Here is a 27,438-nt window from a genome sequence, read left to right on the forward strand (position 1 = left end):
GCCAACGCTGGCTGCACGGGCGCCACGGCCGCCACCAGCACCAAGGGGACAGAGACCGCGGTGGCTGCGACTTTGCGAGTTTAAACACCGGGATTTAATTTCTCTCAGGATTCCTTCTGTCTCTTGTCAAGTTTGTTTAAAACCAATGGAAGTAACTAGCAGACCGCGGAGAGGCTGCGCAGCACCTCGGGCAGTGGGCCGGAGCGCCGGGGGCCTCCCAAGTCGGGGGGCTCCGCATCGGGGGCTCCCAGGTCCGGCCCACAGGGGGAAAAGTGCTGTCGCCTTCCGCGGAGCCCACAGGAGGGCTGGCCCTCGGCGTACGCGTGACCTCACAGGCGACTCGACCCCCATGGAGCGACTTGCTCCTCACAGTCAGCGCTGGCATCCGGTCCCCGAGGGACCGTGCCACAGGCCACCTCCCTGCCATCGCGTGAGGGCCTGGGAGTGCCGCAGCCCCAGGAGTCGGGTCCCTCAGAACAGCAGAGAGCCCCCCGGGGGCCTAGATGGGCACCTGCTGGACACCTGGGGTCCCCCTGCCAGCTCGCGGAGAACCAGCCGGCGTGGCTGCCGTGTGGGACGCCCCACAGGCCAGGGTTCCATCCCTACCTCCTCCTCCTGCCGCTGCCAAGGTGTGAGAGGCCTGTGAGCCTCAGTTTCCCCATCTGCATGGTGTCCCGGGGCCCCCCGCCAACGGCCTCCCGCGGGAGCCCGAGCTGGCCGCGCCTCGCTCGGTGCCGGGCACGGGAGACGAGCCCTTCCCCGACGCCCCGACGGGAACGCGGTCTGATCGAGCGGGTCTGGCAGCTCCGTCTCATCCCTGATCAGCCCCACAGGACTTTAACTTCCTCTTAAAGACGAAGAAATCAGAAGGCCAGAAACAAGGACAGTGAGAAGCGTACCAGGTGACGTGGCACTGTTAGGTTGCTTGCCTTCTGCGCCTGGGATGCTGGTGGCAGTGATCTTCGGTGGCTCTTCCCCGTGGGGACATGGCGCATTTAGCTGGGGCAAATGCACCCCCCCAGCAGCTCACGCTGGCTCCTGGAGACCCCGCCACGCTCAGGAAACGGTCCCTTTGCCCTTTGCTGAGGCAGAGGGGGCAGGACAGCGGTGCGTCCTGCTAACGGAAAACCCTGGCATGTCCGCTCCGCCTTCGCCTGGGGAGGGCGGCCAGACCCCGTGCCAGGCGTCATCTCTGTGGACAGAGCAACCGGTGTGTGCCACCACCCGCCTCGGCCTCTGTCCTCCTGGAACACGTTGTCCCCAGCAGAGATAGAGCAGACGCCAACAATGCGTGTGAACGGGGAAGACAGGGAGCGGAGGAGGAAGCAGAGGCGGAGCAGCGCATGGAACGAGCCGAGACTGGTAAATGGCTCAGCGGTCAGCTCCCGGCCACAGCACCGCCTCTGAGCCTCCCGGCAGCCAAAGCGAAGAGTGACACGGCCTTCGGGACCAGGAAAGGCACCGCCTTCCGGGAGACGGGTCCTTTCTGTCCTCGGGCCTCAGAAGTTCCCCCAAGGGCCTGCCCTCCGAGCGCTCAGTCACCATTTTCAGGACCAAGCGTTGGTGTCATCCCGAGTGGTTTGTGTGCCGTGCGACGTGAACCCGCGTTTCACAGGGTTTCGAATGGGAGCATCTGTTTATCCAGCGTAGTATTTTATGGAGACACAGACTCCGGGAAGCGCGCACCTTACCGATCGTCGCTTTCAGGAACAGCCCTGTCCTGAATGCCCTCCTTCTGGAAAGCTGGTCCCCCAGCCCTGCGGGCACTTGGAATGGCCCCCCATCTTCCCGCAGACAAGTTGTGACCCCCGCTTCCCCCCGGCGGGGGCTCAGAACCTCAGACAGGATGGTGACCTGGCAGCTAAGTCGTGGTCACGCTGGATATTAGGATTCCAGGTTGTCACAAGGCCCCATGGTTTCCCATGACTGGACGGACCCGTGTCAGACACAGATGCTACCATTTAAAACCCCACGAAGACCTGTGACTGCGCCACGTGGGGAAGCCCGCCTTTACCCCGCAGGCATGGTTCCAGGGGGGGCGCACACGGCAGCCGTTTTGGGTGGCACCACCCTCCGTGTCCTCGAGGGTCCGTCATGCCCCGAGGACATCCACTGTCTGAAAAGTCCCCGGACCCAGCAGACCGCGCTCCAAGTCCCTGTGAGGCTGTGCCGAGGCTGGTGGTGTGCCCCGACAACAGCACTGACCCCCGCCCCAGAAGCCACCAACGCCCCGGGCCTGTTTCTTATCAAGGCGGTGGCACCGTCATGCGATACGGTGCTGAACACCCCCGTGCTGTCCCGTTGCTCGGCGTTACTGGAACTTTGCTTTTAGGGAACAAAGGGGCCCGTTTATGCATTTCGTGCTAATCTCCCAGCAAGCAGAGAACTGTCATTTTTATGTCTGTCGGTGACAATTAGGTGTCAGAAATGATTGATCCAGGCGGTTCGTGGCTGATATTCATGTGTTTACCATCGGGGTGAAGGGCACTCCAAAAGCAATTTGGAATTTTCCCGTCACTTGAAAAACAATGTAATTATTCCCTCGCTGGGGGGACACGTCCATGGAGCCACAGCCACCATCACCCAGGGGCCGTCAGCCTCTGAGGGTTTGTGCAGCCCCGAAGGCCACCCACGGGCGCCCTGGGGCCCGGCGGGGAGGGAACGGCAGGTTCTACCCCACTGAAAACATTTTTACATTAAATGCGTAAGTGGGAGGCGCCGGTGACTGGGGAGCCGTCTGAGTGACGCATAGGGGACGAGGGGACATGCAAATCATTCATTATTTCGAGGCAGGTGACAGCAAGAGGTGAACACAGAGGGGAACACGCTCTCGAAAGTCACAGTGGGAGCTTTTTTCGGTTCCTGCAATAAACAGTGATTGAATCGTGTACGCGGTGACAGTAAAATCACTTGAGAACCCAGTCGTCCCACCATAACCGCGGAGAGACCCACGTTTTCATAAATACGAGGTGACTTTACCCATCGTGTTTGTCAGCAGAATGTGGCACTGGCTGTTGGTGCTGCGTAATTTGCCGCGGTGTCAGGTGGCAGCTGCAGAGGCACATGTATAAAAAGGCGCTAACGTGGGCCAGGGGGACACGCGGCTCCGGGACGCCTTTCTCCGCGGCCGAGTTACGAGCGGCTGGGCCTGCGGAGTCACCGGTGGGGCCAGCGGTTCGGGGCACGAGGAGCGTGTGGGGAGCTCAGCGCGGGGCCGCTCGGCGCTGTGGGTGGACACTGCCCGCTCTCCCGTCCAGTCGCCGGGGGCTGCCCAGGGTCCCCGCCCGTCCAGCTCTGGCCCCGCCCGCCCTGACGGGGCCCGCGGTGTCGTCGGGTTCGTGGCGCTGATAGATAAGATGAACCCACGCACGCAGCGGGTTCGAGCTCGCTCAGCGCCGCCGCTGTCCTGCCCCGTCCCCCCGCACCCCCTCCCCATGGTCCCTGTGGGCCGGAGAAACGGCCCCGTGAGGCCCTCGAAGTCTGCCAGGGGCGGAGGTTTGCGTGTGGCCAGCGAGGGGGGACAGATGTGGGAGCTGCTTCAGGTACAAAGTACCCTGCACGGCCCCTACCAGACGCCCGCTGGGGCCGGGGTGACGAGGGCGGAGCCTCGGCGGGTGACAAGGGCGGAGCCTCGGCGCCAACGCAGGCAGCAGCGTCTGGGGGCACGAGGTGCGTTGCTGCTTCTCCTCGGGCCCTTTCTCCAAGGCAAACCCCCCGGGGAGAGAGGAGCCGGTAAGGGAGGGCGAGGCGCAGCCCCGTCGCCGGGCTCCTGCTGCCTGCAGAGTGGCCGTGGCCCGGCTGCCACCCTCCGCCCACCAGGCCCTGACCGTTCCCCTGTCCTCTTGCAGTCACGTTCAGCAGCTGCTTGGGGACCACGGGGACGCAATATGAGACCGACAGCACGGACTTCAAAGTCGGGGCAGACGGGACGGTCTTTGCCACCCGCGAGCTGCAGATCCCCTCCGAGGAGGTGGCCTTCACCGTGACCGCGTGGGACCGCCAGACCGCCAAGCGATGGGACACCATGGTGCGGCTGTTGGTGGCCCAGACCTCGTCCACACTCTCTGGACACGAGGTAAGGCTGTCGGCACGTGGCGGGCTCGGCGAAGTCCCAGTAACCTGCGGCAGGGCCTCTGCGGAGGCTCCGATGACAGGCCGGCCCCTCAGTGGGCTGAGCCAGCCGGAGAGGCCCCCTCACCTGCCCATCTCTCCGCAGGTGCTCAGGGTCCCGCACTCGGATTAATGCGCTGCTGTCGCCACCTTAACCCCAACCAAGGGGCCTCGTTCCTGTCCACGCCAGGCACTGCTCGTGCCTGAGGCCTGGGGCCACCAGCCCCGGGGGCGCCCAAGGCCTGCGGGATGGGGAGTAAGGCAGAGGCCACGTGGCTGGCTGTGCGGCCAGAGCAGCTACTATAGGACTGATTCACAAAGGGAGGGGCAGGGAGGAAGAAGGACAGAGGGACAGAGGGTGGGCTTCACACAGACGTGAACCAGTCACTGTCACCAGCCCCACTGTGACTTTGCTTCCCGCTCACTCGCCTACAGGCCCTGCCTGCGTAGGACAGGATGGGGGGTGAATTCACTCCCCCCAGTCCGGAAAGGCCTCTCTCGTCCCATGTGTCCCAGCCACCCAGGACCGGACCCCTCGGCAACCCACGGCCACCCCCAAAGTCCCGAGCGTTAGGTCTCACTTGTCCCGGGGGGCCAGGTCCTGGTCACCTCCTGCCAGCCTCGGTTTTGGCAGCTGGGCCGGCCTCCGGCGTGGGGGCTGTGGCCCAGCAGAGAGGTGACGGCCCAGCTGGCCGGTGGCACGGAGCGCGTGCCGAGGCCCCGCTCAGTTCCCATGTGGCCCCCGGGTCACCAGTATCTCTGTGACGCTGCATGTGTGGCTTGTCAGCAGAGGACAGCAAGCAGGTGAAGCGGTGCCCGGTGACCTTGGGGGCACCCATGGCGCTCCCTCGGAATGTGCCCATGGGCGTGAAGGCGTAAAGCGAGTGGCCAGACTCCGTCCTAGAGACTCGCCCAGAACCTCACACGGACCGGCCCCCGGCGGGAGGCGGCTGCAGGTTTCTCCAAACCTGTTGGCCAAGGAACCCCCTTCATGGAACTTCTTGCACAGCAAGTGTTCCAAGGAACCCACTTTGGGAAAACAGGGGTCCGTGTCTTGTTTTTAAACGAGGGGGAGGTGGCCGAGGCTGGAAACGAGACGGCCGTGCCCGGGGCGACCAGCAGTCCCTTCAGCGATGAGCTGAGCCCACAGGGAAGGACAACTTGACCCAGACATGAGAACACAATTCTCACAGCCGCGTGTCCCCGATCGCGAGCTCGCCTCGTGGGTGACGGAAACCATGGCCGCGAGAAGGCAGTGAGCAAGGCCGGCCCCGGGAGCCGCCCTGGGGACACTGGCCCATGTGGGGACCCCCTCCAGGTGGCGGGCCGGGGAGCAAGGGCAGCCGCACACAGCTCACACCCCGCACCGGGAAGCAGGCAGCGTGAGCGGAGGGAAGGGCTCCTGAGGCCTGTCGGGGGCCTCGGATGAAAGGCGCCAGTCGAATGCATGATGCCACCTGAGTTGATGGAGAGATTTCTGGTATAATTGACCTCCGATCGCTCATGGACGTTGACCGCAGTTAGGAGTCCCAGCATAAGTGCACGTCCAACCCAGCTTGGGCCGGCCTTGATGGCAGAACAGGGGACACGGAATCCATGCCCCACGCTCAGACAGACCTGGCGAGCCAGGTCATGGGGTGACCGTGGGACCGCGCAGCCGAGTGAGTGAAATGCGACCCTAAGAGGCAGCAGGCAGAGTCTCCGCCGGCCCCCAGACCCATCCCTCACTGTGGTCACCTCTCCTTTGCTGCCGGCGGCCCCCCGTGCCCTCTCGCCTCGAACCCAAGCGTCCTGTCCTGACTTCCGAGGACCTCACCGAGACCCCACTCTACGCGCTATCAACTCATCGCATCCTCACAGCCCCAGAAGGGGGCGCTGACACTGTCCCCACTTCACAGATGGGGAAGCCGAGCCATGTGACCGTCGCCCCTCTGCCGCACGGGGGAACCCACACTCCAGAAAGGAGTGAAAAATGCCTTCCCGGGTACAGCCGAGGCCGGCATCGGGGCTTCCGCCAGGGCCGCGGTCTGGGGCCAGGCAGAGACTCGGCGAGCTAAACGTTCACCTCGAGGAATTATAAAAAGAACAGGGAATGAAACACATGGCAGAAGGAAGGAAACAGTAAAACCGAGAGGAGGAAAGAATGGAATAGAAACCGTAGAAAGAATCGACATGCAGACGGGGGCTCTGTGAACGAGCAAGCGAATCGGGCCGCGAGGAGAAGGGAATTTGCAAATAATCCCGGCCAGGAATGAAACGGGGACCCGCGGCCGCTTCACAGGTACGGGAAAGGTCATTCGAGGGCGTTATGTACAATTTATACCAATATATCTGAAAATAGACACGAAAGGGGGAACATTCTAGAGATACACAGCTTACCCAAACTCAGAGGAAAAAATCGAAACCGCATCATTATTCCAAACGAAATTTAAATTAAAGTCTTCGTCACAAAGACATGCCCACCCCATGATGGCCACATTGCTCAGCTCCGCCCAAGCCAGAAAGAGGAGTTAAAACCAACCTCACCTAAACACGTCCTGAGAGGATCGCTCTCCCAACCAGACAGACGCTGTCTCAACACCACCGAGGAGGTCGCGCAAAGCCAGGGGGAGCCGTGTCTGGAACCCACCAAACCCCCGAAAGAACAGCGAGCGTCACAGACGAGCTCACTCACGAGCAGATCAAAGAAAACCTAACCGAAATCTCAACAAACGTGCATTCAGTACAGAGGGTAAATCCTGGCCACATCTGTCTGTTTCAAGAACAGAAGATGGATTTAACACGTGAAAGTTAATCCGCGTAATTCAACCCAGAATAAAGGGTGAGAACCACGGACCATCTGCATAGTGATTATTAAAATTTAAGCTCCACCCAGGATGAAACTATTCAGCAGGTTAGGATGAGAAAGGACCAGCCCTGGTCCCGTGAAGGCGTCTGCGGAGAACCCGCAGCGATGGACAGCTGGGGAGCTCGGAGCCCCCCTTGACGGCAGAAACAGAATCAGCAGAACCGACACTAGCTTATGTGGCTGTGATTGTAGAAGCTCTAGAAGTATCTGTCGGTAAATAACCAGAACTGCCGAGTGACAATAACAAGGAGGTAAGAGCCATCGCACCTCTGCAGACCAGGGACGAAGCGCCGGAAAATGAGATTTGAACCAGACAGCGACCCCGATGGCGCGGACAGTGACTGGTGACTAGGAACAGGTCTAACAAGTTGCTCGAGACTCATCCACATTATTGGAAACGATCAAAGGATCCCTTAGAGATGGGGGGACGTGCCGTGCTCGCGACAGGAAGGCTCGATGTGGTGACATCAGTCCTACCCCAGGTTTCCGTAACCTCGACACAGTCCCAGCCGAAGTCCCAGCCTGTTCTTCGTTTGCTCGTGGATGGAGGGTGAGGAGCTTTAGATCTTTAAATGAAATGCAGAGGGCTCGGAGGCGCCTAGAACAGCACCAGGAGGACGTGAGGACGTGCCCGCGAGCCCCGCTGAGCCCTGCTCGGCTCCTCTACCCCGCACGCTTGGCGCTTGGGGCCTGGCGCTTGGGGCCGGCCTGCACTGTGGGGTGCTCCACAGCCCCTCTGGCCTCCAGCACTAGCAGCACCCCCACCCCCACCCCCACGTGAAACCAGAGCTGCCCAGTCACTGCCAAGCGTACCTGGGGGGGAAGCACCCCGCGTGCGAGGACCTCTGAACTGCACGCCTTGAAATGGTGCACAATCTGATGAACCTCATCAAGGACACATGGTGGCACTCGGTGACAAAGGTCAGCAAACCACAGCCCGCAGGCCAAATCCGACCTGCCACCTGCCTTTGGGTGGCCTGCGAGCAAGTGGAAAGCTGAGCGGAAGCGCGGCGAGGGTGTGTGTGACAGCGACCGAGGGCGCGCACGCAGGAAGTGCAGACAGTGAGTGACCGGGGGAGACAGACGCAGGCGGGACACCGCGGGGAGAGGCGGACGGGCGGCCGCATGTAAGACGTGGCGTCCACGGCAGGGCCGCGCGGACGAAGCGAAACGGGCGGGGCGGGGACCTTGGGGGACTGACCTTGGGGGACTGACCGCAGAGGGCGTCCTGGCTGGGATTAGAGAAGGCGGGCACTTCGGTTGGAGATAATGAGCAGGAGTGTTTTGGCAGAAGGTTCTAGAAACTCGGCCTCCTTCAAAGGAGCAGTCGGCATTGTTAAAAGTCCCGAGAAGCCTTCACAAAGGGCACCGTGAAGCCAACCCCTCCGGGACGTCGGTTGAGACCCCAACGTCCCAGCTCTCTGGGTCTCATTTCTCGTCCCGTGAGGCCATTTCAGGAGCTCTCTGTGGAGTCGGGCAAAACCGACAGCTTCACAGCTACATGGACCATAAAAGTTTGGCAGCTTTTCTCCCGCCTCCGTCTCCTAGCAACCGTTTCCGGGCGGGTTTCTGTGAGGGAAACAAGCAGCGCTGGAATCTGGGAGAACTTTTTCTTTTTGCGCAGTCTTGCAGGAAAGCTGATAGCGATTCAATTAGAAAATGCAAATGAGGTCACATATTTCCCACGGGAGAGCTGAATGGCCCCTAAGGAGTCGGCGTGACATTCCCGCCTAACAGTAAATACTGAAGACAAAGTTTCTCTCACGGTCGCCATCTGACTGGCTGCTGTGGCACTTGCAAGCAAGGATGGGACCTGTGGGTATAGTTTGCAAGAAAGAAACTGTTGTTTATGAAACTACTATTGGGTCTTACAGCCCATGTCAGCATTTCATGAAAGGTAAACTCAGCCTAGCGACACCCAGGTGTCAGACGGGGCCGCGGGGCTCAGTGTTCTCTCCTCAGGGTTTCTGCCCCCCCAGGTATGCGGGCTGCCTGTATGTCCCCCAGGGATGCTTCTCAACACCCCACACTACCCAGGGGCCCGCCCTAAAAGTCAGCATTGCCGAGGGGAGAGACCCTGGCCTAGAGACTGGGGTGGGACCTCTTGGGAGCCGGGGGCCTTGGTGTGCTGGGGTGGGACCGAGGATGGCCGGGCTACCTGGCCGGGCACGAGGCAGTGACACGCACACACACGCATGCACACAGGCCCGGGGCTCACCATGCCTGGAGCGTGGCCGGCAGCCGACCCGTCATGGCCTGCAAAGCCATGACGTCTGAACACACCTGCTGCCTGTCGGTCACACACCGTCCTGCCTGACCCTGGGCACTGGGCGGGTCGGAGCCGTGTCTCATGTGTGCATTTGGGGTGGCGGGGAGACGAGGTCGAGGGCGCAGGACCGAGCTTTGAGATATTTGTCAGAGAAACGTGGTTTGACACTACTTAAGAACAGCACGAAACCATCCCGCGGGGTGGTGGTGATGGTTAAAAGCGGCCTAGACACCCGGGTCTTAACTCGGCCCGGCCGCTCGCGGCTTCGGAGCCCAGGGCCCAGCTGCTCGGCCCACGAAGGAGCTGGTGCCACCGCCACGCTCCGCATCCACACCTGGCCGTCTAGCTGAGGGACAGAGAGGACGGAGGGCCTGAGTGCAGACCCCACCCCGGCCCTGGGCCTCTCCAGGCACCCACCCCCGGGTGTCTGCAGGGGTGGGGCCAGCCCGCACCCGGCTAGGTTGTCGTGGGCACGAGTGAGCCAGGCAGGAGGCGACAGCAGATGTCGAGTATTAGCGCTGAGGCTCCCCTCCAAACAGGCACCGGAGGAGATAACGGGGCGATCGCGCCATTCCAGGAAGCCTGTGCCTGTGTGGTTTCTGTGGGACTTTCCGAAACGTCCCCCGTCCTTGGGAGAGATCAGAAACACGAAGTAGCGTGGCGCTTTGGGGGTGAAGACAGCCCGTCCATGCCCCAGCCCACCCCCAGCAGAGCCGCGGATGGAAGAAAACCCACTAAGCGCCTTTGCAGAGCCGAACTCATGCAAATGTTTGCTGAGAAGGGCTCACGCGTTCCGTTCGTTAGAGTGGGGATGTCTTCCTGTTGTTTTATTTTGTGTTCATTCAATACGTTTTATTCTGCCGGTCCTTAGCTACCATGGAAACCAGCCAGAAGCGGCAGACAGCACCCTGGTTAAGTATTTTAAATACACGTGCTTGCAGGCGAATGAAAGTTACCATTTTTCAAATGCATATCGAAAGGGAGAGACGTACAGGAACCTGTGTGCATTTTAGTGCCCGTTTTTTAAGAAATCTACTCATCCTCAGTGAAAATCCGCAGCAGGTTTGACATTTGGGGGATGAGGCGGGGGGGCACATTATTTCCTTTATCGAAGCACGTTTAACCCAAAACTGTAAGGAATCCGTGAAAACGGACGACTGTCTCTCGTGAGTCAGAGACACGGAGGCGTCGTAAGTGACATCGTGTCTGGGGAGGGAGCCGTGTCTGCCAGCTCACAGTGCAGGGTGGCAGGTGGCAGGTGTCACGCCGTTTCCCAAACGCTGCCTCTTGAGGACCGATCTCTGTGGAGTCAGTAACCGGACACCTGGCCCTCAGACGTGGCGTGTGTGCGGCCGGGACTGACCGCGATTTCCCCAAACATCAGGGCACCCGGGAACGGTCGGCTGAGACGGCGTAAGTGGGCTGTGGTCACTCTGTGTGTGAGAAGTCGCAGGTGCCAGAGAGCCGGGGGCTGGACGCCGTCCAGGGTGGGATGGCAGAAAGGAAAGCGGTGCCTGCTGGAGGCCCCGGCGCCCGCCATGTGCGAGGCGGGCGAGGCGGGTTCGCCCGGGGCGGAAAGGAGGGGCCCGCGGCCTCATCAGGGCTCCCGACCCCCACCCGGGCGCTTCGTAGCCCCTGCGCCTGCTGGTGGAGCAGGTCCCTCCCCCACGAAGCCGCCATGCTGGGAGACCCCACAATGCCCCGCCACAGCCAGGCATTAGCCAGGCACGGAAGGGAAGGGCCGGGCAGCCGGGGAGAGGACAAGGTCAGGGAGCCCGCGCAGGCCACAGGTCCCCTCATTATCTGCTTATGCAAATCGCAGCCACGGGCCCCTGTGAAGACGCGGGTCTCTCCACGGTCGAGGCCTGCCCAGCCGCACCGCCAATCAAAACAATTGGGTGGCGGGGGCCTTCCCAGGAAAGAGCAGTCTTGGTAATGAAAGCTGCTGATTACATCTGGGGGTGACGCTGACCTGGGTCCCTTGATTAAAGAGAGGCTCGCAGGCATCAGCAGCCACAGTGCCCGGCTGCTGCATCCCATGGGGACCTGACTTGAAAATTTTTCCACGAATCGCGTCACCGAATCAGGTGGCCTTGTGCCCCTGCCGTTTTGTCAAAACTGGGGAGCATCTACGGTGTTAAGAAGCGTCCAGGAGGTCAGCCCAGGACCCGACTGCGTGGGGTGGCCTGTCGGGGTGTCGGCTGTCATCCGTGACCCCGTCTTCTACAGCCAGGGCTGTGGGAGCTCCTTAGAAACACACTCAGGACCCGCCGTCCAGGGATCCTGTTCCCAGAGCAGGGGGGGCCCCGCCCCCCAAGCCTCAGGGCCCCGAGGGCTCCACATCCAGGGGCCTGTGCTCGGGGACCCACCGCCCCCGCCCTCTGCGCCAGCGCCCTGGGTTGCCCTGTCTGGCCCAGGCCCTGCCCCTCTGCATGTAGGAGGCGTTCCCACCTCATCTGCATCCCCACGGGACTCCTCCTTGGTGCCCATCACAGGGAAACTTGACCTCTGCTCAAACTTGACCAATCTCTGAATGACCAGGCTGGACGCTCACGCCTGCCCGTGGCCAGAGAGGGTTCTGGGGCGGCCCCTGGGAGGAAGCCAAGGGACGGGCGTGGGTGCTGGGGTGCCTCGGTGACCCGGAAAGCAGCCGTGTCCTCCATGGAGGACCCCTGGCTGCACAGGACTCCTACCCGCGCTCACTCCCGCCCTAGCTGGGCGGCCCCACAGTGCCGCCGCCACCCGGCTCGGCCTCGTCCCCGACTGGCCAGGCGCTTTGGACACATTCTTCCTCCTCCCTGTGCCTCAGTCCCCTCGCCTGGGACGTAAGGTCAGGGGACCCCAAGCCCACCTGCGCAGCCTACCCATGGACACCTGGGGCTCCTTGCAGGCTCCACCCCCCCAGGTCTCCCCACTGCCGCGGGGAACTGGCCTGACCGTGAACCTGACAGCAGATCGAGACTCAGAGCCCTCTGCCCAGTGTGGCACGCCACCTCGTCGCCCACCGCACCCCTGGGGGGCCTGGTTTGGGGGGCAAGACAAACGGCACTGGGGCCGGCGGAGAGAACACCAGCCCCACACCCCCTCCCCCGAGTGTGCGCTGCCACCCCCCACCCACTTTCCTCTAAGTCCCAAATCGGCCCTCGGAGCACGCAGTGGCAGAGTGTGTCTGGTCGGGAGACGTTCATGCTGCCCACCGCCACACCCGCCTCCTGCTGGCCTCTCCCCGGCAAACGCCTGTCCGCCCCTCCGCGCCCTGCCGGGTGCTACACCCCCCGTGGGGCTCGCCCGCCCTCCCCAGGTGTGTGGCGTCGTATGTGACTCGGCGCCTATTCCTGGCTCTGCTCTGCTCGGGGCACCAGGCCCACCCTCCCCGCGTGGGTGCTGGACGGGGGGCGGGGGCCATTAGTGTCCTAGCGCTCGAAGGCATGCGGAACCGCACATTTAAGTCTGTACGCTGCGTGTGCTCCGTGCTGAGTGGGTGGCCCACGGGGTCCATGTCGCCCCCCACGGCGTGCAGCAGGACGTGGGCCGGAGGCCCTCAGCATGTGGGCCGGAGCTGGCCCTTCCCGGGCCTGGAGTCAGGGCGGCACTTTGGGGAGCTCATCCCGGCTTCCGTGAGCACCAGGCCCCAGGAGATGGACGTGGAAGGGAGCCCAGCGGGGAGCGGGGTCTGAGCCCCCGCAAACTGCCCGCAGGTCTGAGCGTCCACCTCTACCCTGGCATTTAACGTCCAGGACGAGGGCAGCGGGGCGGGGGGACCCCTCACTGCTCTTGGTCCTGCAGCTCTGCCGCAGGAGCTTGGCTGTAGCCAGCTCAGCACCTGGGAACCCCGAACCCCACCAGGCACAGACCTCCAGCTTGGGTCACACCGTCCGTAACCCCCGTTTAACGTCCAGGACGAGGGCAGCGGGGTGGGGCGACCCCTCACTGCTCTTGGTCCTGCAGCTCTGCTGCAGGAGCTTGGCTGTAGCCAGCTCGGCACCTGGGAGCCCTGAACCCCACCAGGCACAAGACCTCCAGCTTGGGTCACACCGTCCGTAACCCCCAGTGGTGGCGTGTGGCTAGCCCAGCGTGCAGCCAGGCTGCTGGTCTGGAGAAAACTGTGATTCATCATACACACAGAAACATACGAAACACACATACACACATGTGCATACATGCGTGCGATGCATGAGCACACATGCGTGGCTACATATACACATATGGGTGCACGCATGCATCTGTGTGTACACGCACACACAGGCCTTGTACACCTGCGTGTTACGTGTATAATTCTCAGCAACAGTTGCATAGAGGTCGCACCCTTATCACTACCCGGTGACACCCGGAGACAGGACACGAGGCCATGGGAAACGCCGGCGGGCCGCCTGTTACGCAGCACGGGATTCACGGGCGGCGGGGCGGATGGGCCGCGTCCCATCAGGCGAGCCCGGGTCACGCGTTCGGGATGTGCCCGCCCGGTCGGGAGACCGCCCGCTGTCCTCGACGCCCGTCCCCCAGAGGCGTGGGCCCGTGTTCCAGGCTGGAGCCTGCTCAGGCCTGGCTCTCCCCCTCACCAGATTTTGTTACTACGTTTGTCTCACAGCTTTAAAATAGTAGCAAATATGGGCAATTTATTTAGACAACACTAGGGAAATTACTGCCGAGCCGGCTCTTCCCGAGCAAACGAAGACGAAGCAGCATTTTCCTTGTTAAAAGCTCGACAAAAACCTTTACAAAAACTGGGTCTGACATCCAGGGGGCTCAGGTGACGCCCGATGGGGCCCAGGCATCGCCGGTGAGGCGGGGCTGGCCCCGGGAAACGGGGCACGACCTCACGGGCAAAGAGACCCCAGAAGTGGGGGTGGCACTCGGCCTGCTGCTCTGGCCTTGGGGCCCACTCTTGGCATTCGGTCCAGCCTCTGCCTAACAGCTGCGTGACCTGCAGAAGGTACTCGGCCTCTCCGAGGCCCCCTGTGGCCGCCCCAGTAAAGTGGGGTGACACCTCCTACTACATTGGTGATGAGGAGGATTCAGGCGGAGATGTCGGGGGACACCTCCGGGGGCGCGGAGAGCAGCCGCCTGTGCCTTCGCTGCGTGCAGCCAGGACTGACCTAAACACAGTCTTGTGAAGCTCATGGGGACACGACCCAGCCCTCACGTCATCACGAGAGACTGGGGATTCGCCACAGGCAGCATCTCTCAGTGCGACCTGAACAGAAGTGGTGTGACGTCATATTTCCACAGACGGCGAAGCCTCTGGGGAAATACACACTTCATGGCTCCTTTCTCGGGAAGGTGGGAGCCAGTTGTGGAAGCCTTTGGTATTCAGTTGCTGCAAACTCAGGAGCTCGACCCGACGAGGCAGCAGGGACCTCGGCGGGGCGGGCCCAGCGGGGTTCTCCCCCTGGAGAGTGGCTTGTCGTCCTGGGTTCTTCCGCAGCTTTGAGCTTGGGCACTCGGGGCGGGTAGGAGGTTTTTGGTTTTGCCTCGGTCCGGCAGTTTTGTGTACATGTGTTAGACGTATTGCTGTGCAGCTTTTTTTGCAAAAGTGAAGGACAAGGTTCTGTGAGCACAGAGGGCGATGCTTGGACCAGCCGCGGTCCTCGGGGGTCCTGCGCTCCACTGGAGGGCGGGGGCCCCACCATGGCTGGGCAGACGCCCCCAGCCAGCCCCGTCCCCTCTGCCTTGGGCCGACCTCGTCCACGGTCTGTCTCTGCCACGTGGGCCAACGCAGGCTCCGAGCTCCCGGACTCAGAATAAAACGGGTCTGAAACACAAACACGGCGCCGCGGGACACCACGTGGGCACCTGGAAAATAAACACGCAGGTGGGGTGCACATGGACGTCACTGGTGCACGTGAGTGCTGCCGGCTCTTCGAATCGTGGAAAGCCGTGTGCGTAACGATGAGATACGCAGGCAGATAAAAGGCGTAAAGCAACACAAAGCGGTGTGACCGCCGCTGGCGACCAGAGAACGGGGTTGGCATTTGATGTGTTTCCTCCCGTCTTCTCTCTGTCCTTGAAAAGAAAGCAGAAACGGTTTCACGCTGCATAACACGCGGCTGCACACGCACTGCTACTTTGTGGAAGTTTCCTCGGATTTCAGAAAGTAACTTTTAGTGACAATGTGACATCTGAAGATAAAACATAGCGAAATGCATTTAACTACTACCATCAGGCATCCGGAGATTTTTCTCTGGAATTTTCACTATTTTAAATACATATGTATGATATTATTATTAAAACATCTGCAGCGAGCATCTTAATGCGGAGACTTTTGTGCACACCTAGTTGTTTGGGGACAGATTTCCAGCTGTGGCATTACGAGGCCCTTGAGAGTGACTGGCAGACTGGTGGCAGGCGGGCTGTGGCCGGCACCCAAGCAGTGACCCCAAGGACGTCGGTGCAGCCACCACTCAGGCCCACCACCTCGCCACCAGGACTGGACTTGTATCAGTTCGATTCCCGTGGCAATTGTCTGAACTTGCCGCTGTCATCACCTCCCCGCATCATAAAGGACGTGTCTGGAGCTTGGAGACTCTAGTGGACTTTCCCGATGTCACACAAGTCTTTGGACACACGCACGTGTGAGGCCCCAGGGACACGCTTCACGCCAAGCCCCGCGACCTCCGCCAACTGACTGGCAGCGTGCTCCTCGGTGATGGTTCGCTGTGGTTGATCTTGTTGGTTTGATAAGCAAAGAGGATTTATTGCTTCGATCGCCATTATTCAATTACCAAGAGACGTGAACACTTTTCATAAGTTTATTGACCTTTTACATATGTTGCTGTTACGAATCCGCCGTTCATGCCTTTTTCCTAGTATAAAAAAGATTTAACATTGTTATTGATTTGTGAGAACTCTTTATATATGAGAGTGTTAACCCTGTGTCAGATTCGTTCTACATCATTGTTCCAAACTCATCAACTACTTTTAGAGTCTCTTTTAATAAACAAGAGTTTTAAATTAAAGTGTATTGGTCTCTCCCTTTGTAATTTTTTTTCTATTTGGAGGAGATTTAAAGCCGTGATCCACTCAGTTGTTTAAACAGTCAACACTGTTTTCTCCTTTTCTTTATGGTTTCCTTCCCCCTTTCGATCCGGTAATCCATCTCTTCGTGTAGATGAGGGTCTTGCTCGATTCTCCCCCTGACACTCAGCCGCTTCCCCCCCACGGCCCGATCACGTCTGTCCTCCTGGGAAAGCGGGCTCTCTGGACGGACGCCCCTTCCTGTGGGCGGAGCCTAACCAGAGTCTTGGCTCCTCTCTCCTCTGCAGGTGGGGCCACAGACGGGGAGGAAGGCTGCCGAGCTGGACCCCGCCCTGCCCCCGAGCGACGCGCTGCCAACGGGGCCGCGGCACCAGCTCACCCACGGGCTGAGGCGGCAGAAGCGAGACTGGGTCATCCCGCCCATCAACGTGCCAGAGAACTCCCGCGGGCCCTTCCCCCAACAGCTCGTGAGGGTAGGTGCCGACCCTGCCTGCGGCCGGGAGGGTCTCGGCTGGAGCCCAGACGCCGCTGGGGATCCAGCAGACCAGGCCTGATGGCCTTGTTCCTGGGGTGAGGGACGGGTTCTGTGTCCAGACCCTGCCTTTCCAGCAGTGAGACAAGTGTTTCGGAGAATTACAGAGCAGAGGACACGGGGGAGGTGGCCACGTCGTCCAGGGCGGGCGGGCTGCTTGGGCAGGGTCCTCGCTGCTCTTGGTCACTGCCGAGCACTCCTGAGGAGGGCGGAGGTGGGGCGGGGGCCTGGGCCGTGGCCTCTGACCCCTGACGCGTTTCCTGGGTCCGCTTGTTCTCCCTTCCGATCGTGACAAAGTCACTGAGAGGTGGGCTGACGGCGTCTCTGTGACGATGGTCTTGGCGAGAAGTCACGAGTCTTAAGACTAAGACTGTGATGCTCGTCGGCAGCTGCACGTCCGCGGCCGGTGACGCCGTGGAGCCCGCCTGGCTAGTGAGGTGTCTGGGAAAGCCCAAAGGGCGGGGTTCGGAGAGCTTCTGGGGCGGTGGATGGGGGGCTGGGGCGATGGCGCGCCCGCCCCCCACCTCGCCCTGAGCGCCTCTTCCAGCTGGCTGGCCCGGGTTATGTCCTTCATTAGAAACTGATAAGCTAGGGGGCCAACCGATTCCCCGAATCCTGCGAGCTGCTCGACACACTCACCGAATGCGAGGAAGGGGCCATCGGAGCCTCCGATTCTAGCCAGTCGGTCAGAAGCAGAGGTGACAACCTGGCTTTGGGGTTGGCGTCTTGTGGGGCGGAGCCCTCGACCTGTGGGATCGACACTCTCTCTGGGTAGAGTGCGTCAGAATGGACTTAAACTGTAGGACGCCCAGCAGGTGTCACGGAGGGCGGCTCGGGGCGGGGAGGGTCGGCGTGTGCCAGTCGTGGGAGATGCAAGACAGCGTTTCCCACCTACCACATCGAGTTCTTTTTCTGGTGATTTGTTTTTCATTTAAATACATTTGTCCTGAAAGGAAACGTCCTCTTAGACCGCGTTTGGGAAGCTGGCGCCGTTTGTCACGATCGAGTTGACCGCAGATCGAGTTGACCGCAAATCGGGCGCAACGTGCGGGAGCTCGATGCCTGGTGGGCGGGGCCGTCCCGCTCGGAGCCCGAGGCTGCTTCGCAGTGTCGTGAGGACGCACCAGGACCAGAGGCCTCGTCCTGAATGTCACCAGATCGAAGGCAGACTGGAAAGGGAGCGAGAGTTTCATCGTGTGATTCGGTTTCGTGTAACGCCTCGTGCTTGTACCAAAAACTACCTCGCGTAGAGAATCGTTGATCTAACTCGGGCAGGCAAATGTTTTCTGTAAAGAGCCGTATAGTCAATATTTTAGGCTTTGCAGGCAGAGCGGCCTCTGTGGCATTTGTACTATGAAAGCCGCCCTGGGCGACATGCAAACGAATGATGTGGCAGTGTGCCGATAAAACTTTATTTACCAGCAGAGGCGGGGGGCCGGATCGGGCACGCGGGCCCCACAGGAACACCGCAGGGAGTGAGTGGTTTGTGAGCAGTGCCGAGGGCTGTCCAGTGCTGCTCACACAGCAGAGGACACGCACGTGACGCGCGGCAGGCGCCTCGGCCCTGCTGGGGTACTCTGCCGTCCTGGCTGTCAGAGTCGCCCGGGCTGAGCCCCTGTCCCGCGAGGATGCCCGCGTCTGCCGGCATCATCGGTCCTGCTGCGTCCGTCTCCTGCGGGGCCGTGGAGAGAACGAAGCCCTGCACGTCCTGCCCGCGCACCGCCAGTGGTCTCTGGGGCTGGGACGTGGGGCAGCGACAAGTGGACGGGAGAGCTGAGTTCGCCCAGACGGGCAGGGGCTCGGGTCTCCTGACCCCTGGTGGGCGTGTTGGTGGGGGTGTTTCTTGTCATGACGTCGCAATGACATCGGCATGTCTCTGGGGAGGTGGGCATACTGCGTTTTCCCATTTGAGCAGCTACGAAGCAGGGAAATTTGCCAGGTAGCACAGACCTTGCAGACATGGCCCGAGAGAGGAGCAGGCGACAGGTCCCGGAGACTCTGCCCCCGGCAGTGGGGACAGGAGCCGCCGGCCTGGCGCGGGCATCGGCTGGGAGAAGCTGCAGGCTCCATCGTTGCGGCCCAGGCACGCGGGGCCCGGCACCTTCTGTTTTCCCGTCTGCAGCGTGGCTGTGGTCTGCAGGGAGTCTGTCCTCTGCTCCTGGGACCCTGACGTGTCCAGCAGCCCCATGGGGGGGCTGCCCCTCCAGGCCGGACGCCTGCTCCAACACATGCTGTGAGCAAAGGTGGGGTGTGGGTTGTAGCAGCCCCACAGCTATAACGAGCACCCCCAAACGTCAGAAACCTCGCACAGTAGATAGAGGCTCGTGTCTTGCTCCTGCGAAGGGCTCCCGGGGGTCCCTCAGGCCCAGAGTGAGGACCCCCAGATGGCGAGGTGGGTGCGGCATGAGGACCTCAGATGACGGGGGGATGGAGCATGGCATGAAGACCCCGGATGGTGGGGGAGATGGGGCGCGGCATGAGGACTCCGGACGGCAGGCTAGACACGGCATGCAGCGGTTCTGCCCGAGTCCCCCTGGCCAGAATCCAACCACGTGTCCACGCCTGATTGCCAGGGACGCCGGGAGGCACAGCCCAGCTCTGCGCCCAAGAGGCAGGGCCCGTGCGCGGTGACCCGCTGGTCTCCGCCGGCAGCTTCCGCAAGGTGTGGGCAGCATGTGTCCTCCTTGCTGACGGCCCAACCGCGCCGAGCAGCCCTGGGCCGGGATGGCCTCGTGAGGTCGGCCTAGCTCACCAGCCTTCCCCGAGCCCCGTGTGTCTGTACCCCGCCCTCCCGCTTCAATTTCTCCAGGGCAGAAAACCGGCCTCACAGGTCCAAGGAGTTGGAAGGTGGGGTTTAGGACAGACGAAGCAGCTGGACCGTGAGGGGATGAATCTTGTAAAACGCGTGGCACAGACAGAGACTCCCAAACCTGCTTCTAACTCTGCCCTGCTGCTTGGCTGACCCTTGAATTGTGCATGCACAAGGGAGACCCCAGAGAGCCCAGTGTGGGGGTTTTCTCCCCATAAGCAGATCCGAAGGGGTCTTGGAAGTGCCACCTCTGGCTTCCCCGTAGAGTCTGCAGTTTTAGTGGTCACCGGGCTGGAAGGAGTGGCTTGGGGATGACCGAGGAGAAGGTTCCAAGGTCATCCCTCCTTGAGGACGTTCTTAATTATCTGGAGTAACATTTCCATAGAAACCTGGTACTCCTTCCACTGTGACACAGGGGGCACTTTTACTTGCCTATTGTCACCTGCAGGGTGGGGCCGCCTCCTTCCCGCCCCCGTGGGGACCTCAGGCCCAGCCACCACTGTTCCTGTGGTTGTACATCCGCGTCGAGACTGGGAGTTTATATGGTCCTCGCAAAAGCCAGAGGGACACCAAGCAAGCAGCATCACCGACTCCGCCGCCTCGGGCGTGAGATTTACTTGGTCGCGTTAGAGATGTGCGGACCCTTCGTGTGTCTGTCCCCTCGTCTGGGCAGAGGATGCCCCCTTTCACGCATTGCTCCGACAGCTGCATTGACGTAGCTGAAAGTTCCCGAAGACGCGAAAGTCGAGGCAGAATGCTGCAGACGCTCGGATCCCTTACCAGAGCACGTTCAGTTAGAATACATTAGTATTTTAGATCCCCGTCATTAAGTTAATATTCAGGGGTTTCGTTCTGTCCTTGAACCGCAGTCGCTCCCTGCGCGGTGGGCGTCTAGGGTGAGGGCTCAGAGCCCTGCCCACAGGGGCCCCTCCGGGGACCGCCCACCAGGGTGGCCGTGCCGCGGCCACGGGGCCTCCTATCAGCAGACCAGGTGTCGTCCCGTTGGGCCTCACCGTCCAGGACAGGGAGGAGGGCAGGCTGGTCAGGGCCGGGATATTCTGGAGCCCAAGGCGCGGTGCCCAGCAATCACTGGAGGGGGCTGTGAGGGCTGAGGCTGGCCCGCAGCTGGCAGATCTGCTAACCTTCTGTGACCCCTAACTCGCCCCCAGGGCAAGGTGGAACCACTTCCTGTCCCCTCCGGTTCAGGTGGGGGCTGTCAGGTCCTGGAGTGTGAGGGGCGGGGCTGCCGGCAGCTCCGTTTCAACGCACACTGTCGTCTCCAAGGCAGGGGAGGTGAGCACCGGCCACCACGTGCTTCCAGCAGGAAGCGACGAAGCCACGTCGACGCCACACTGTCTCATTAGCTACGTGGGTCACGTGGTGCGACCCGGCCCGCAGCGAGTAGGGTGAGCATCCCACACGGGGAGCACTGTGCGGGCAGCCGAGGCAGCCAGCGGGCGAGGTTTCGGATGCGGGAGGCAGGGCGGGGCGCGGGTTGAGGAGACCGCGGCTTTGGCGGGTGGCGGGCGGGGGGCAGGCGGCTGGCGGGTTAAGGGTGCAGCAGCCACACCAGCCCAGGCTGCCCCGCAGGTCTCCTGGGACAGGGCCGCCAGGCTCTGCGCAGCAGCTCTGCAGGGCGGCTCGGGGCCACGCAGGAGGTCCCTTGAAGGCGAAGTTGCCGTCGGCACCTGGGGCGGGGAGGGGGACGAGGAGAGGCCGCTCTGCTCCCCCGTCCGCGTGTTTCAGGGGCATCTGATGGTGGGGCTGGGGCTCAGCCCGGACGCTAGTGACCCTCAAGGGACGAGAGGCTCCGTTTGCTCTCCGAGGGGCCTGAGGCATCTGAGTGGCCGTGGGTGTGTGTGATGGGAACGAAGCTGCAGAGCATCTGGACTCTGGGGCAGGTGGCGGACCGGGCGGGGCCCTTGCGGGGACTAAGGCGGGGGAGCCCGCAACGCAGTTTCCTCAGAGATTCCTCGGGCTCGGGGGGGCACTGACAGCAGAGGGCCAGGGCCACAGTGGGCACGCTTTCTGGGGTTTGCTCCCAGGCCCCTCCCGGCTGGCCCCAGAGGTGGGTCCGGCGGTGCCCACAGCGAGGGCTCCCTGGAGCCGAGGACAAGGTGGCCTGCAGGCCATCCGCCTTCCTGGGGTGACGGCAAGACCCCCAGCTGGGCAGTTTATTCCTGTGGCTGGGGTCCCCGCAGGAGACCCGGCCATGTTCCTGATGCCATCTGCCATTTCCCGTTAATCACTTCCAAACCACAGACATTTCATTCTGCAGACTCCCTCTTCTGAATGGTAGCAAGCCGAGGGGACAGCTGCCTCTGCAAAGCTCTCAGCTCATAGACCAACTTCCACTCCCTGAAACGGGGCAGAGGGCACGAGCTCAAAAGCAGAGCCCGTCAGAAGGGAGGCCGTCTGGGGAGGGCTGTTTGGGAGACGAGCCCGCTTCCGAGCCGCGGGTGACAACGGGAAACGGGCCGTGGGTACGGCCTCCCCCAGTGGTGCGGAGCAGACTTCTGCCTTCAAAGTTACTCTTCAAAACGATGCCCCAGAAAGAGGCCGCCGACGGCCGGCTTGTGGCGGATCGCTCTGTGCTTTGTTTGCTTCTGTCTGGAAGTCCCGTCCGAGAGTGGCTGGGTCTTGGCCTCGCTCTCTGGGCTCAGGGACCCCCCTACCGGCCGACAGGAAAGGGCCTCGGTGTCGTCAGACCCCGAGCCAGCGACAGACGCTCCGCACTCGGCTACTCCGCCCATCGGGCTGCTCTGCGGCGGAGTCACATGTTTGATTTGGGCTTCGGGGCTTCGTGAGCTGTGATGCTTATTTCAGTCGAAAAGTTGGTTTTCTTTCCCGAAAATGTGAGGCGGTAGAAGCGAGGAAAGCCGTAGGGCCTCGGTGTCTGGTCAGAGCGAAATCAAGCCGACAGGCGAGCGGCGCCTCGGAGGAGGCGGCGCCGTCCGGGCAGGACGGGAGGGGCCGGCCTCACCCCGCCTGCCGCTCAGCTCTGCCCGGTGCAGCACGAGGACAGACGGGGGGCTTATCGGGGGGCTTATCGGAGCTCGCGGCTTCCGGGCGGTCTCCACACATCAAACAAACTAGGGGAGCGAGGACACCGCCCATGCAGTCTGCCTTTGCAGACCGACCCCAAGCCTCCTTCACCCAGTCTGCAGGATCACCGCAGCCCGCGGAGCGCAGGGCCGGTCGGCGCCGGGCAGGGGTTCCACGCACAGCCTTTTTGACTCGCCTATTGCCTCTGGGAGAAGGGGAAGGAGCTGGGCCCATCCTCTGTGGCCCACTTGGGAGGCCCAGGCCTGGGTACTTTGTCTCTGGAAATAAGCGGCCGGATCAAGTTTTAGGCTTTCTATTAAAAATAATAGGATGTGGTTCCATAGTGGAGCGGTGAGCACGTCTGCTTTACACGCAGAAGGTCCTGGGTTAGCGCCCCAGCAGAGCCACAGTCCACGGTCTACGGCCATGCCACCCTGAACGAGCCCGACGTCTGATCTCAGAAGCTAAGCAGGGTCGGGCCTGGTTAGTACTTGGATGGGAGACCACTTAGGAACACCAGGTGCTGTAGGCACAAATAATAATAATACATAAATAAAAATAATAAGAATCCAAGGATAACCTAGTCTGCAAATTTCACACGTGGATTTGAACAGGGTCAACATGAATTCACAACGTTCAGTCTAAAACGGGTTGGTAAAGGATGGCAGGGGATGGATTGAACATCCATAGTATGTTAGACCAATGTCCATTCTCCTGTCCCTCTGTCCACCCACCCATTTATTCATCCTTCCAGCCACTCGTCCTCCCATCTTCCCTCCTCCAATTATCCATCCATCTATCCACCCACTCACTCATCTGTCCATCCATGCATTCATCAGTCTGTCCATCTACCCACCACTCATCCATCCATCATCCTCATGCCCCCTTCCACCTGTCCATCTGTTCATTTATTCATCCATCCATCCACTAACACATCCATCCATCCATCCATCCATCCATCCATCATCCATCCATCATCTATTCACGCCTGCATTTACCTGTCATCTGTTCCACTCATCCATCCATCCACCTGTTCATCCGCTCACCCACCTGTCCCTCCCTCTGCCCGGCCGTTCGAGTGCCCGCACCCTCCGGGCGCCCTCGCTGCTCCTGGCAACAGCGGAACCCTAAGTGAGAACCACCCCAGCAAAACACTTCTGCCACTTTTTCCGACGCGTAAGGCCTTTGAGGTAAAGGACAAATCCAACAGGCAAAAAACCCTGCCTATCAGTTAGCATCCTTAAAATCCTTGCTTTATTGGAAACCGCCCAGCAGAGGATCAAGGTAATCAGTTTTTGACACTAGCGGACAGCTCTTCCGGGGGCCGGGGAAAGCACTTGCATTTGGCGGACCCGCGAGCACTATAAAGCTGTGTGACTTGACAGTCTTCCTTGACCCCAAGGAGGATTCTAGGACCAGAGGACACTTCTTGATTGTTTTCCTAAATCATCAACAGTAACAAAAATGTAGGCTAATAACAAAAAAGAAATGTGTTTGTCCCCCTAGATTTCTCCTTCGAGGAAATTGTGGTTTTATAGAGGAAAGCCCATCTCACGTGAGAAGGAGACAGTGGCCTGGTCACTGAAGGGGACTTATTAAGCATCGATTCTGCGGCCAGCGTTGAGGGGCAGCAGTGGCCACACGGCCGTGATCCCGTCCGTCCTTGAGAGCTCTCCCGGGGCACAGAGGCCGACGGGAGAAGAGGAAGCCTCTCGGGCTGTAGGAAGAACCACGGAGAAAGTCAGCGAGCGGGTGGGGCGGGCAGGCGGGCCGCGGGGAGCGGGCGCTTTAGACGGGGAAAGCGTCTAGAGACGGGAAAGCTGGCGAAAGCGTCTCCCAGGGCCGCTGCTGAGCTCTTGCAAGGCCGGGAGCCGATTGTGCAACCGGGCAGGGTTGGGACGGGAGGAGCTTGCACGCCCGAGGCACGGAAAAGTGTGCGTCCAGAACAAGACCGGCAGGGAGGGGCGGGGGGAGAGCCGAGCCGGCCGGAGGGCAGGACCCAGGTCACACGGGGCCTCCAGGCCGGGTGGGAGGGCCGGGGTCCCCACGCGTGACGAGACGCCTTGAAGGACGCGTCCAGCGCGTGCCGTCCGCGAGATGCCGTCCGCGTCCGCACAGGCCGTGGAGGTGCAAGGGCTGGAGCAGCAGGAGGGCGCCGGCCTGCGCAGCAGGGGTGTGGGTCGGGCCGGGCCGGACGGGAGAGGCGGCGGGTGAGGCGGCGAGCGGTGGGGGAACCCCGGACTCTGGAAGAATGGGTCGGCAGGGCCGAGGACGCGTTCGGGGAGTGGGAGGTGGACGCTTGAGGCCGGTGGCTACAGTCTAAGCCAGGGAACGCATTGAAAGACAGGTTCCCGGGCCCTGGTGTCCAGCTGGGCTGGGGGAGGCATCGGTCGCAGAGGTCTCTGCTGCCATGACAACGTCCAGCTGGTTCTGTGCAGTCAGCCTGGCCCAGCCCAGAGGAACCAGAATGTAGACAGACGCGGACCACTGTCCCCTCGGGATCTGGCTTCACTAGCTGCCCCAAGCCCCCAGCCCCAGGTCCAGGAGGCCCCGAGGCGCCGAGCGGGCAGCTGTGGCCACCCAGGACACCCACTGGGTGATGGATTTCCTTGTCACGTCACAGCTCAGTCCACTCGGCCCTGGAGCTCAGAGCCCCTGCCGGCAGCCTGTTTCATTAGTTTGATTTTCCCTGCTGCAAAGGCATGACAAAGCCAGGTCCTGGACGCATCCTGGCACCCCAGCGGCCATGAGCCCGATGTGACCTCACGTCTGGGCCCCTCCAGCAGGCTAAGGACCTGGCTGGTATGAACGGTGACTGCCCCCAGGATGGGACACCTCCAGCCCTGCCGAGCGTGGCCCCCATCTGTGCAGCCCAGAGCTGGCGGGCACTGCACAGGAGGACCCGCAGCTTGGGTTGTCCCCTCAGCTCCATCTCCTGCAGCCCCCTGGACCCTCCACAGAGGGGAGCTTCTGCAGAAATAGACAGGGTCCCTCGCGCCACCTCCCTGGCCCCGCAGACCTACAGAGGGAGGAGGGTGGCTGGGCCCCCAGCACTCCTGCAGGCACACGCCCAGCGGGGCCAGCCTCGAGGATGCTGCTTTAGTCCCGGGCTGGGTCTCTGGCTGCTCAGGTGGCCTCAGCCTGCAGCTCATCCCGCTGGCGAGGGCCGAAGACAGTGTGTGAAGAAGCGGGAAACGCGGACCCGCCACGCAGAGGGCGTCTGAGGGGCCCAGGCAGCGCGGAAGATCTTCCGCTTCGCAGAGACGCTGAGTTTCACACCACTTCCCCGACGGTGACAAGCCGTGCTCCCGTTCCGGCTTGCTGCGGGAAGCCACACGGTGCCCGGCTCAGCAGCCCGATGCAGTGTCCCCAGCGGGAGGGCTGCAGGCGCCACCACCCTCCCCCTTGGCTGCATGGGAAAAAGGAGGGGCCGCAGGGGCTCAGCCACACTGGCAGCCTGGTGGGCAGAAGGCCGGTCAGTGAAGGAGCCACACGAGTCCCTCCTCTCCACCGCGTATGGAGGGGACGCCGATGTCATCACCATTAGAAGTGGCCCCAGCAGCTGTTCCTGAGCCAGCCCAGGCCGGGGCTTCCCTGCCGGTTCTCAGGGCAGTGCCGGGCACGCCCTTTGTCACTCCGTCCACCCCAGGACACACAGGTCCGACCGCCCCTCACCGCTGGGTCAGGGGAGGGACCGTGGTCCTCCCCTTGTCAGAGCCACCAGCACTGGCCCAGTCTACTGGTCGCTGACCGATGCCACGCTTCTCTGCGAAGCTGGCAGCAAATAGAAGTTAGCCCCGCTGACCCTGTCGTGATAGGAGCCAGAGGCCAAGGGTGACGGCTACTTCAGGGAAATCAAAGGTCCCCTGAGGGCTCAGTCAGCTCTTGCCTCTTAACCCAAATTTAAAAAGCTCTTAATGTGTGTTGAGTACACACCAGCTTCTTGTCAGGCCCGTGGTTAGTGAGGGCTCATGTTACAGCGCTACATTGTTACAGTCCCCATCAACGTTTCTAAATAGTCAGATAATATTTGAATAGCTTAAATAAACTAAGTAACTGTCTTATTACTTCTATCAGGAAATTACATTTAAACAGCTACAGGCTGCGGTGTCTGCGGAGCAGGTCTGGGTCAGGCCGGAGTGAGTGTGGGGTTGCTGACACCCCGCTCTTACACTCGGTGGGGGTGGGGGACGGTTGCTTGTGTTTCAGAAGCTGAGAGGGTTGTTTGGAGTCGTCCGGAGAACCGCAGGGGGCCCGGGCCCGGCCCCTCCCCCGGTCTGCAGGTTGGTGGACTGGGGGGCGGGCGTCGGCCACCCTTCCTCACTGCCGGGAAGCGGACACTCCGCCTGGGGCCCCAGGAGGCGGGCTGCTGGGGTCTCTGCAGACGTGGCTATCGGCTCGGCGAGAGCGTCCCCACTCTGTGTCCTGGGTCCCACAGAGGCGGGCTTGGGGTCTCTGCAGACGTGGCTATCGGCTCGGCGAGAGCGTCCCCACTCTGTGTCCTGGCTCCCACACTGCCGTCTCCCATAGCGGCTCCTGGAGTGGGCGGGTGGTCCCTGTCACAGCGGCTTGCAGAGAGACCTCTGCTGGGCCCTGCTCTGTGCCCCGCGGCTCACTGTCCCCGCCAGCCTGGCAGTGGCCAACATTCCCAATGACCCCTGGTCCTCCCTGCAGCCTGCTCCTCCGTAGTGACCAGCAGTGTGTAGGGCACCTAGGCGCTGGCCTTTTGTCTACATGCTCTCGCTGCAGGGGGACCCCAACCCACCACAGGCCCCCCGTGAAGCCCCGGCAAGGCTGTCAGGGCACATGTGTGCATGCACAGCGTCTCTGAACCACACCCCACAAGGCCC

The 27,438-nt window shown here is 61.5% G+C and overlaps 1 protein-coding gene and 1 pseudogene across 1 annotated transcript in view; both read left to right on the top strand.

Annotated features, from left to right (window-relative positions):
* CDH4 (cadherin 4) overlaps positions 1 to 27,438 on the top strand; it is a 382,977-nt gene that overhangs the window by 275,760 nt on the left and 79,779 nt on the right. The window contains exons 3-4 of the mRNA XM_015596918.1: positions 3,849 to 4,075; positions 16,490 to 16,675. Of these exons, the coding sequence (XP_015452404.1) occupies positions 3,849 to 4,075; positions 16,490 to 16,675 (413 nt within the window). The remainder of the gene's footprint in view (positions 1 to 3,848; positions 4,076 to 16,489; positions 16,676 to 27,438) is intronic.
* Positions 23,005 to 23,120, top strand: LOC112471176 (annotated as a pseudogene).

The sequence above is a fragment of the Pteropus alecto genome, unplaced genomic scaffold, assembly GCF_000325575.1.
Source record: "Pteropus alecto unplaced genomic scaffold, ASM32557v1 scaffold45, whole genome shotgun sequence".
In the NCBI taxonomy this organism is placed as follows: domain Eukaryota; kingdom Metazoa; phylum Chordata; class Mammalia; order Chiroptera; family Pteropodidae; genus Pteropus; species Pteropus alecto.